Source organism: Phalacrocorax aristotelis, chromosome 21, assembly GCF_949628215.1.
Source record: "Phalacrocorax aristotelis chromosome 21, bGulAri2.1, whole genome shotgun sequence".
Classification (NCBI taxonomy): Eukaryota; Metazoa; Chordata; class Aves; order Suliformes; family Phalacrocoracidae; genus Phalacrocorax; species Phalacrocorax aristotelis.
In genome coordinates, this window is record NC_134296.1 from 2,652,571 (window position 1) to 2,663,699 (window position 11,129).

At 61.7% G+C, this 11,129-nt stretch overlaps 1 protein-coding gene across 2 annotated transcripts; it reads left to right on the plus strand.

Moving 5' to 3' along the window:
* The first annotated feature begins 210 nt into the window (after positions 1-210).
* On the plus strand, positions 211-10,822 carry STRIP1 (striatin interacting protein 1). Of its 2 annotated transcripts, none has more exons than XM_075115300.1 (21): positions 211-376; positions 2,062-2,131; positions 2,419-2,493; positions 3,011-3,145; positions 3,519-3,639; positions 3,978-4,046; positions 4,470-4,576; positions 5,024-5,151; positions 5,586-5,768; positions 5,887-6,104; positions 6,383-6,448; positions 6,685-6,748; positions 7,149-7,220; positions 7,495-7,569; positions 7,764-7,861; positions 8,153-8,279; positions 8,372-8,472; positions 8,698-8,764; positions 9,039-9,143; positions 9,439-9,643; positions 9,939-10,822. In XM_075115300.1, the coding sequence occupies exons 1-21, from the start codon at positions 326-328 to the stop codon at positions 10,184-10,186; spliced, it is 2,385 nt and encodes a 794-aa protein (XP_074971401.1). In that variant the 5' UTR covers positions 211-325; the 3' UTR covers positions 10,187-10,822. The 2 variants fall into 2 exon arrangements, with proteins under 2 accessions (XP_074971401.1, XP_074971400.1); XM_075115299.1 differs by lacking the exon at positions 211-376 and adding an exon at positions 390-550.
* Positions 10,823-11,129: the final 307 nt, after the last annotated feature.

Genomic DNA, 11,129 nt, shown 5'->3' on the forward strand with positions numbered 1-11,129 from the left:
CCCCACCCCGGCAGCCCTGCCCCTTCCTGCCACTCCCAACATGGCGGCCTCAAGCATCCGGGCCCCGCCTCTCCGGGCCAAGGGAGGGGCGGAAGTGCCGCTCCCAACATGGCTGAGGCCAGAGGCGTGCCACACCTAAGATGGCCGCGCGGGGGCGGAGCTCGCCGCCCGGCCGGGTGCCGCGCCGGCCGTGGCCACCGGGGGCGGGCGTCGCTGGGCGGTGACGCGACCGGAGCGGCGGCAGCGGCTCGCCGGGCCCGGCGGGCGGAACCCCATCGCAACCGCCCGAGCGGTCGGTACCACCACCACCGCTGCCGCTCCCAACATGGCGGCGGCGCTGCCCCGGCTCTCCCTGCCGCTCCCGCGAGAGGGGGGGGTGAGTCCTCGCGAGAGCTCGGCGCGGTGGAGGGCGGCCGACATGGAGCCGGGCGGCGGCGGCGGCAGCGGCGGGGGTGCGGGGCCGTTCCCGGGCAACAACAAGGCCCGCGGTGGGTCGGTGCCCCCCGGCAAGGCCCGGGACTTGGGCCGCCCGCCGCGCAAGGACTCCGAGGTCAGCGCCGCTGCCGCCGGGCCCGGCTCCGCGGCGGGTGGGGGGGCGGCCTTCCCGGGCGGGGCGGGCCGGGCCGGGCCGGGCCGCGTCGTCCTCCCCGCTGTGAGCCCCGGGGCCTGCCCATGCGGCACCGGTACCTCCCGCCGTCAGCTTCAGTCCTGACCCGTCCTTGGGCTCCGCCTTCCCCTGGCCCGGGCCAGGCCCGGCCGTTCCCCACCGGAGCGGGTGCTTCGGTACCGGCTCCCCCGGGCGCAAAGCCTTGGCCTGGAGCGCCGGTACCGGGGCTGTGCGGGCCCGCACCAGCTCTGTGGAGCCGCTTTGGTTTGGTACCGGGCCTGCCCAGAGCCCTCCCGGCTCGGTACCGGGCTCGGTGGGCGCCAGTTTGCTGTTCATCCATCATTTCCCCAAATTTTGGGTCGGTTTGCCCTGCCTGGGGTATGAGGGGGGCCCGGCCCCGGCCACCCTCCCTCCAGGGCTGCTCTGGGCTCTCCCCGCCCCGGCCGGGGGCTTTGCCGGTCAGGACGGGCCCTGTGCGGCAGTGGCGGGGTCCGGCGAGGGCTGGGCTGTCGGGTGGGTCCAAGGATGGCTCTGGCAAGAGGTGACCGATCCCTCCGAGAAGGCACCGAGGTCCCGGGGGGGACACCTGAGCCGTGGGGGATCGGGAGGGTTCCATGGGGCTGGATGGAGCCGACTTATCCCATGGCTTTTTCACCGTGTCCCCCAAATCCAGTCTCATTGCTGGGATGGTTCCAGGGCCATCCGTTTCCGCGGGTGTGCCCTCACCAGGGTGGGGGATGCTCCCCGAAATGATGGGAGAGGGGCCGTGAGGGGGTCTGTGTGAGGTTTGGGTGCCAGGGAGCAGCTCTCAGCCCCGCAGAGCAGCGCAGACCCACCACCCTTCGAGGAGCTGGAGGGTTGGATCTGCCCCTCGCTCGGGAGTGGCTGCCCTGAGATCCAGCAGTGTGTCCACGTTGACGACTTACTTAAAGGGAGCAGATGTTTTGTGCTCTAAGACTTCTGGATGCTTTTCCAGCCTCGCCAAAGCTGCTTGGAATTGTTTTGTTCCCACTATTTGTATCTGCTGGCGTCCCTCCCCTTGGTGCTGGGGGGATAGCCCAAATTTTCACACATCTCTGCAAAATGGGCGAGCTCTGAGAGCTGCCTGGTCCCACACAACCTGCTCCCCGCCCCACGATTAAACACGCCCCATCTCCTGCTTTATTATTTTGGCCTTTTGGGGCTCCCGGAGTGTTTTAGAGGTGGTGCAGTGGCAGGGGCTGCCCACCAGCGAAGCGCAGCGTGGCTCAATGCGGCGGAGCTGGGATGGAGATGCCGGAGGTGGGTAGGAGTTGCCTTGGTAACGTTTACGCTGCTGCGGGTACATTTTTGGTTTCTTAAACAGAAGATACAGTCCTGGATTCACGGGAGGATGAGGTGAATTGTTAATGTCTCGGGGATTTTGGTTTTCCTGAAAAATGCTGTAATGTAACCGAATTCTCCTCTGCTTCCAGGGCTATTCGGAGTCCCCAGACCTGGAGTTTGAATATGCAGATACTGACAAATGGGCAGCAGAGCTCTCTGGTAAGGAGCTTGTCTGCATGGATCAATTAACCAGCCATTATTTTCTTCCCTGGTAGTGATTAAAGGAGCTCTGTCAACTCCAGTATCACTCTAATATTGTCTTTAAACACCTTGTTCACATAAAAGGGAAGTGATATTGTGTAATTAATTTTTTTAGCCTTATGCTGGCTGTGTTTTTTGCATTTCCCTCATCTTGGATGAAACCGCAGTTACCGTGGCCAAGTTGCAGCTTCCTCCGATGGCTCGGTGCAGGCTGTTGGAGATTTTCCTCTGTGCTCTTTTGGCAGAGCTGTACAGCTACACAGAAGGGCCGGAGTTCCTGCTCAACCGCAAATGCTTCGAGGAGGACTTCAGGATCCACGGTAAGTCCCTTCTCCTGGACCTCTTGCCCCTCTAGGGAGGGACAGGGATTTCCCGAAGGCGGCGTGGGGACTGATGCATTAATGCTGCATCAGAAAGCTTGAGCCACGCGCTGACAATCTTCATGCGGTTTGTACTGGAGACCTCGTTGCCGTGCGTGGGCTGGCCCCGGAGCGCAGCAGCGTTCAGCATCTGCTGGTGTTGATGGCCGAGGTGCTTCATCGGCGCCAGGATGGCTGTGCTGGATGCTGGCAGTAGCGAGACCATCCAGCTCATTTCCCATCAGCTGCCAGTGCCGGTTCAGATGGATGTGATTCATCTAGTTGTCTGATGGAAGGCAGGAGACGGTCCGTCTGGGCCGATTACGTATGCCTGAGTGTTACTCCCAGGAGCACAGTGTTCCCTGTGGCAGCCCTGCTTTCCGTCATCCTGAATCCTTTTGATCTGTTCCTGCTGTGTTTGTGTCCGGGTCAGGCAGAGGCGCCCCGTGCCCTCAGCCCGCCTGCTTTGGCTTTTCAGTGCGGGACAAGAAATGGACCGAGCTGGACAAGAACCAGCACCGCACTCACGCCATGCGGCTTCTCGACGGGCTGGAGGTCACCGCGCGGGAGAAGAGGCTGAGGGTTGCCCGAGCCATCCTCTACGTTGCCCAAGGTGACACCAGACCTCTGCCCCCTTAGTTTCCCCATTGCTAAATGCAGGTAATGGATTGGAGGCTATCAGTTTAAAATATTTAAAACAATTTCTTTCCTTGCATTTTTTTGTTTCACCTGGGATGTCTGGAAGGCAGCTAATTCTCGTGGGAGCCAGACAGTTTGGTCCAAAATTTGGCCAGCTTCCCTGTGCTATCCCGGCTCTGCCAGACCTGGGCTGCGTTACCCACAGGAGGGCAGTTCTGTCCTCTGCATCCGACTTTTTGCCTTAAAATTAAGGCTGTGTTTTTCATTCCCCCTGCAAAGTGCTCTGGCGGTGTGGGAGGGCCCCGGGATCCCTGCAGAGATGGGATCCAGCGAGGGTATCGTTGCAGGCACATTTGGGGAGTGCGGCTCCGAGGCCGAGGTGCAGGCTTGGATGAGGTACAACATCTTCCTCTTACTGGAAGTGGGAACGTTCAATGCTTTGGTGGAGCTGCTGAACATGGAGATTGAGTGAGTACTGGGGGAAAGCGCTTCCAAAACGGCTCTGGAGCTCTTTGGCAGGAGTTTTTCTAGTTGTGACAGTCCCATTCCTTGCCTGTCTCTCCCTAAACTGATTTCTGCAGCCACTGGAATGACTTCCCGTTGTTCTGGGTGGATATACAGAAATTCACTATGAGCCATGCTGCCTGGCAGCAAATAGAGACGGGTCTGTTCCTCCTCCCTCGATGGCACTGAACAGGGGACTCGTTGCAGCAATATCTATTCCAGGGTTTGGCTCTGGTGTGTGGGTTGCTCGTGGCAGTTAAAATGTCTCCAAAGGCCCCTCTGAGGCTGTTTTCCCTCCGCAGCAACAGCGCGGCGTGCAGCAGTGCTGTGAGAAAGCCGGCCATCTCCCTGGCTGACAGCACGGACCTGAGGTGCGGAGCAGGGCTTGGGAGGAGGGGATGCTGAGGGGTGAGAGGGGGACCCTGTGTTTGGTGGTTTCTTTGGTGGGCTGAGACAGGCCAGCAGGCACGGACGGGTGTCCCAGGGCTCTCCCAGCTCCTGCCCCGGCTCCCTGAGCAACACAATAAACATCCCTGGCGCTCAGCCTGCGCATCAGGCGTGTGGCTGGCTGGGGACACAAAAGCAGCAAAGTATGGAGAAGCGATTTTTTTTCCCGCTTTGACTTGCAGAGCCTTTTTCCCCAGCGCCCGAGCACTGGTCTCCTGGTGTGGCATGGGTGCGTGGAAGCTGGCTGTGGCGTGGGCAGATCCAGCCTCCCCCAGAGCCGTGGGTGCTGGTGGTGCCTCCGTAACTCATCCCAACCTCTGGTGATTCACCTGACCTGCTTTTTGCAGGGTGCTGCTGAACATCATGTACCTGATCGTGGAGACCGTTCGGCAGGAGGCCGAGGGGGACAAGCCCGAGTGGAAGAGCATGAGGCAGACCTTCCGAGCGGAGCTGGGTGAGGACCGGGCGCCTGGGGGTTGATGGGGACAGGGGTTTCCAGGGCTGAAGAGTGAGAGAGTGAGATGGGGTTTGGCTCTAGGCCTCATTTAATAGGGGCTGGCAGTGCTGGGTTGGTTTCTGCTAGGCTAAACCTTGCTGGTGGTTCAAAGGGGGATGAGCAGAAGGCGGCAGCCAACCTATTCTCCTGCCTGGTTGCTCTCTCCTTCACAAAAAAAAATTGAGTATTGGGGCTGTTGTTTCCTCTTGACCCAGAGGTAAGAAATTATAGTGGGTACAAGGCCTTGGAAAGGAAGAAAGGAGCTGTCTGCGCTGAGATGAGGATCTTGGAGGTGGGGGTGCCAGATTGCAGAGGCCATGGGAGGGCGAAGCAGGTGGTGGCGCTGGCGGTTGCGGTGAGGACAGGGACGAGGAATGCCTGGCTATTGCTGCCATGTGGTTCCAGGAGCCCCCCTGTACAACAATGAGCCCTTCTCCGTCATGCTCTTTGGGATGGTGACCAAATTCTGCAGCGGCCACGCTCCCCACTTCCCCATGAAGAAGGTGTTGCTCTTGCTCTGGAAAACTGTGCTGGTAAGGAGAGGCCGTGGGGCGTGCCAGCACGCGTCTTGTGGTTTGACATTCGGCAGGGGAAGGAAGTTCTGCCCTCTGAGCTGGCTGTAATTCTCCATCCCCTTTTTCTGGCATTCAGCCGAGTAGTTTGCACCCTGTTAAACCCCCTGCAGGTTTCACCCCATAGGGGAGCACTGGATATTGGTGTCTGGAGCTGGATACCAAGGAGAGACCCAAAGCAAGGTCCCCAGCTGGGGTCTGTGCGAAAGAAAAGGTCCGGACACCTCAGTCGTGGATGCCTGTCCCTCCTGTCCCTTCTGCCTTTCACAGTGATGAGCAGTGTGGGGACGGGCAGCTCTTGTTTTACACCTGGAGAGTGGACTTGGGGAGGGCAGGTGGAGAAGCCACGTGTTGGGCAGACCCCCGTGCTCAGGGTGCCGTGGTCGTCCTTGCAGTGCACCCTGGGGGGCTTTGAGGAGCTCCAGAGCATGAAGGCAGAGAAGCGGGAGATCCTGGGCCTCCCGCCGCTCCCGGAGGACAGCATTAAAGTGATCCGTAACATGCGAGCTGCCTCCCCGCCCGCGTCCGCCTCCGATCTGATCGAGCAGCAGCAGAAGCGAGGCCGGCGGGAGCACAAGGTGAGGCCAGCGCGAGGAGCTGGGGACGGTGACATTAACGAGGGGACAGCGGGGGTCTGGGCACTGGCCTTGGAGCAACTTGCCCGCAGGATGTTCACCTGCCTCCTCTTCTCTCCAGGCCCTGATTAAGCAGGATAACCTTGATGCATTTAACGAGCGGGATCCTTACAAAGCTGATGACTCTCGTGAGGAAGAGGAGGAAAACGATGATGACAACAGCCTGGAGGGAGAGACCTTCCCCCTCGAACGGGATGAAGTGATGCCTCCCCCCACTCAGCATCCCCCCAGCGACCGCATCACCTGCCCCAAGGGGCTGCCCTGGGCCCCCAAGGTCCGGTGAGTCCGTGGGGCTGCCCTTGGGCCAGGCTGCGGGGAGAGCTGGAGCGGGTTGTGGAGAACAGAGGCTCTTAAATGATCAAGAACTTCAGCAGGGTGTGGGGACGATGGGGCGGCCGATCTGACTGTCACTTTGGTGGCTCTTCTCTCGGCGGAGTGGGCTCGGCACCACCTCCTTTACCTGACCGCGAGGCTTTTCCTGACGCCCTGTGCCTGGGGCTGTGGTGTACCCAGGCGGACAGGAAGATGTGACTCTTCCCCATGTCCCTTTGCTGCAGAGAGAAGGACATTGAGATGTTCCTAGAGTCCAGCCGCAGCAAATTCATCGGCTACACTCTGGGCAGGTGGGTTCCCTCAGAATCGGAATCTGGAAAATGGCAATTGCCAGCCCGGGGGGCTGCCGATTTGGGGGGGTTGTGGTAGGGTCTGCTAGTGTGGGGGCTGCCGTTGTCCTCCACTTGGCAGCAGAGAAGTCCTGAGCTCGCTGGCTCTTCTCAGGGTGCTGGTGTCTGACCTGCCTGTGGGGGTGGCTCAGGTTTGCTCCCACCTCCACCCAGCCTGGCTTTTCCCTTCTCTCTAGTGACACCAACACCGTGGTGGGCTTGCCCAGGCCCATCCACGAGAGCATCCGAACCCTGAAGCTGGTGAGTACGTTGATGAATTCCTCCAGCCCCTGCTCTTGTGTGGGTGCCCCTTCCCCATTCCCCTGCACCGATCGCGGGTCAGGGCCAGTGGTGTTTTGCTGGCCCCTCTCCCACTTGCTTAGCCCTGTGACGGGAGCAGCCTTATGTTTTCGTCCTATCCCTGCTCTCCCAGGCTGGCTTCATCCCTTTCCTCACTGGCTTCATCCCTTTCCTCGCTGGCTTCATCCCTTTCTTGCCGGGGTTGTCCCAGAGGCGAGGCCAGCAGCCACCACCCTCCCCATCACCTTTGGGACAGGAATAACAGGGAGGGGCTTAAAAAGATGATGAGGCCAGGCTGGGGCTGGTGGCATGGGCGTGTCGGGGGGGCTGTGGTGCGAACCCCTTCTCTCTCCCCCTGCAGCACAAGTACACGTCGATCGCGGAGGTGCAAGTGCACATGGAGGACGAGTACCTGCGCTCCCCGCTCTCTGGGGTGAGCGTGGGGGTGAGGATGGGACGAAGCTCCCGGGCTGGGAGCTGGGGTACTCAGTCCCGCCAGGCCTTTTGGCTGTCGATGGGGCTGGGGGTTTGCTCCGCTGTGGAGGGAGGAGCGATTTCTCTGGGGCAGAGGGTGGGGTGTGCGGGGAGGCTTTGGGCAGGAGCTGGGGGTATCCTGCCCTTGGGGTCGGAGAGCCTGGGGCTGAGCCAGGCCCACGGCACTGGTGGCAGCTCCTGGTATGAGGTTTTCTGGTTTCTCCTGGCACCAGGGGGAGGAAGAAGTAGAGCAAGTCCCTGCAGAGATCCTGTACCAGGGCCTCTTGCCAAGCCTGCCGCAGTACATGGTGAGCTGGGGAGCACTGGGGGTCCCCTGGGCTCAGTGGAGGGGCCCTCCTTCACTGCTCCATCCTTCTCCAGTGATGCCCCCCAAGATTTTCTTCCCACATACACATCTCTTACTCCCTGCTGCAGTGAGGAGGGGGGCCTGTGGCCAGTCCCCTTGCTCCCATCCCCTTTTCCATCTCTCCCTTCCTCCCAGATTGCTCTACTGAAGATCCTCCTTGCTGCAGCCCCCACCTCCAAAGCCAAGACGGACTCCATCAACATCCTGGCAGACGTCTTGCCGGAGGAAATGCCGTGAGTGACGGCGGAGGGCGAGCAGAGGTGCTGGGTGGTGGTGGGAAGGGAAGGGGCACAGGAGGGAGCCAGGCAGGGTGGTGCGGTTTGGGCTGGGGCTGTGCTGAGGCCTCTCCAGGGTGATCTGACCGTCTTCTGCTCGGTGGTGTGCCAGGAATTGTGCGTTGCTGCAGGAGCTGGCTGCAGGTGGCTGCTGAGAGCCCAGGGGATGGCAGGACCGTCCGCTGACACCTCCGGGGCTGGCAGGGTGCGCACAGTGCCCCAGCCCAAGGATCCTTCTGTGTCCCCCAGGACCACAGTGCTGCAGAGCATGAAGCTGGGGGTGGATGTCAATCGACACAAGGAGATCATCGTCAAAGCCATTTCTGCCGTGCTCCTCCTCCTGCTCAAGCACTTCAAGCTCAATCACATCTACCAGGTGAGGTGGGCCAGGGTCTGGCTGCCCTGCACGGGGCTTTGGGGATGGGGAGGACCCAGGGTGGGTCCCTGTTCACCCACCTCTCTCCCCAGTTTGAGTACATGGCCCAGCATCTGGTCTTTGCCAACTGCATCCCGCTCATCCTCAAGTTCTTCAACCAGAACATCATGTCCTATATCACTGCCAAGAACAGGTAGTAGAAGGGGCTGCCCACCCGTGTCTCTGCCGCGTGTGGGGAGGGGATCCCTGCTTGCTTTGCCCCCCCCCAATCCCTCCTTGGCCATGGCTTGGGCGCAGGTGGACCCTGGGAACTGCCCACCACAGCAGATCTCTGGAGGGTGGGAGGTGTGGGGCTGTGTTGCCCCCAGGCCAGGTAGGATCTGGGGGAGCAGCATGACACCCTCTCTCTTTCCTGCAGCATTTCTGTCCTGGACTACCCGTACTGCGTGGTGCACGAGCTGCCGGAGCTGACGGCAGAGAGCCTGGTGAGTCGCTCCCCGCTCTGCCCTGTCCTGGCACCCTGGGGCGCTTCCCGGGGCGGATCCTGGGTGTGGGGAGGCAGCAGGACTCCGGCACCCTCAGCACTCCTGCGCTTGGCCCCTGCTGCTGCTGGGGCTCTGGGGGGTGGGTGGGGCTGGCAGACGTCTCCTCCCTGCAGGCTGTGCTGTACGCCTTTGGGCAAGGGTCCTCAGGCCAGAGCAGCCTCTCCTCATCCCCGCTCCGATGTCTTGCCTGACCCCTGCCTCTGCTTTCCCGCAGGAAGCCGGAGACAACAACCAGTTTTGCTGGAGGAACCTTTTCTCCTGCATAAACCTCCTGCGCATCCTGAACAAGCTGACCAAGTGGAAGCATTCCCGCACCATGGTGAGGGCCGGGGAACGCTCTGGGGCTCAGCCCAGCTGGACTGGGCTCTCGCAGGGGGCCTGGACTGGGTGAGGGGGCTGCAGATACCTTGGGGTGCCCTCTGTGCTGCACCCCAGACCTCGCTGGGGAGCGACAGGCGAGGGAGGGTGGGTGGAAAGGGTGAGGTGCACACTGCAGGGAAAGGTTTGTGTGTGCTGGAGGGGAGGGTTTGGCGTGTGTGCGACAGGAGATAGGCACGTACCCATGCCAGCCACGTCACCCCTGTCCCCGGCTGCCCGCGGGCTGTTCCCTGCAGATGCTGGTGGTGTTCAAGTCCGCACCCATCTTGAAGCGGGCGCTGAAGGTGAAGCAGGCCATGATGCAGCTCTACGTGCTGAAGCTGCTCAAGGTACAGACCAAGTACCTGGGCCGGCAGTGGAGGAAGAGCAACATGAAGACCATGTCGGCCATCTACCAGAAAGTGCGGCACCGCCTCAACGATGACTGGGCTTACGGCAACGGTACGTCCTTCACAGGAGCTGCAGAGCATCCCGTTACCCGCTGTTCCTCCTGTCCCTTTGCTGCTTAGGGCTTGTGCAGCCCTTAGCTCTGAGGTACAGGGAGGGATTTGGGGCGGTGGCGTCATGGAGAAGAGGGAAAGGGCGGGCAGTGGCCCGTGTTGGAGCTGTTGGTGGTTGCCTGCTCCACACCCCACGTGTTGCTCTTTGTAGAGACCTGCAAAGACCGTTCCTGAGGGACTTGGGCTGGCTGAAGGTCCCCTAGCTCCCCTCTGACACCCCTCTTCCCTCTGCCCAGACCTGGATGCCCGGCCCTGGGACTTCCAGGCGGAGGAGTGCGCCCTGCGCGCCAGCATTGAGCGCTTCAACTCACGTCGCTACGACCGGGCACACAGCAACCCCGATTTCCTGCCCGTGGACAACTGCCTGCAGAGCGTGCTGGGCCAGCGTGTGGACCTGCCCGAGGATTTCCAGGTCAACTATGACCTGTGGCTGGAGCGGGAGGTCTTCTCCCGGCCCATCTCCTGGGAGGAGCTGCTGCAGTGACGGACGTCGGGGAGGCAGGAGGGGCTGCTTTGGGAGATCTCGAGGCTGGCCTGCTGCCGAGGGGCAGGGGGAGTGAGGCTTTGGGAGGTCTGCGGGTGCCTGGACCCCCTGTGGTGGGCTTGGGGAGAGGCTGGAGCTGTGGGGTCCTCGCCAAGACACCGTCCTGCCCCTCTGCGTCCTTCCGGGCTGAACCCCGAGCTGAGGGTGAAGGCTTGGCGGAGGCCACGGTGCCCTGGGGGTTTCCCTTCGGGTGTGGGGACCTGTGTGCGCCCCTGGTCGATGCTTTCAGAGGCAGCACTGCCATCGCCCTCCTCCTGCCCCCCACCAGCTGGAGCCAAGAACGGGGAGCAGGCGGCGGTGCAGGGAGCGGGGCGAAGCGGGGTGAGGGTCCCTTCGGCGCTGCTGCGGGACGGGGGGAGCAGAGGCTACGTGGCAGGAAAACAGTCTGTGCCCCTGCCCAGACCCCTGGGGCCACAGCGGCGGGTCGGGGTGCTGGGAGGGAGATGGCGGGGGGCGCGAGGGGCTCACCTCTCGCCGATGGGCTGGGGAGGGCTGGAGACTGCAGTCTTCCCTCGCCCCGCTGGGTGGGGTGGGTGAGCTGTACATATGAATATATATATTTCGCGATATCTCTGACCCGAGTGTGTCTGGGCTCTGTGTGTCCCCATCCCTCCTGCTCCGGGAAAGCAGCAGCAGGTGAACCCAGCGATGGGGCTGGCCTGGTGCATGGGGTTCCTCGGCTGGTGTCCTTGACCCCACTCCCTCCTCAAGTCCCACTGGGGCTGGATTACCTGTTGCCGAAAGATTTAATGTTTATCTTGCAACTGGATCTGTTGGCTTGGGGGAGCTGGTGACCTCAGGGGCGTGTGGGCAGGAGCTTGGCAGCTCCAAGCAGGCATGTTTACCTGTCCCCTTCCCTGAACCCTCCCACGTTCTGCCCTGG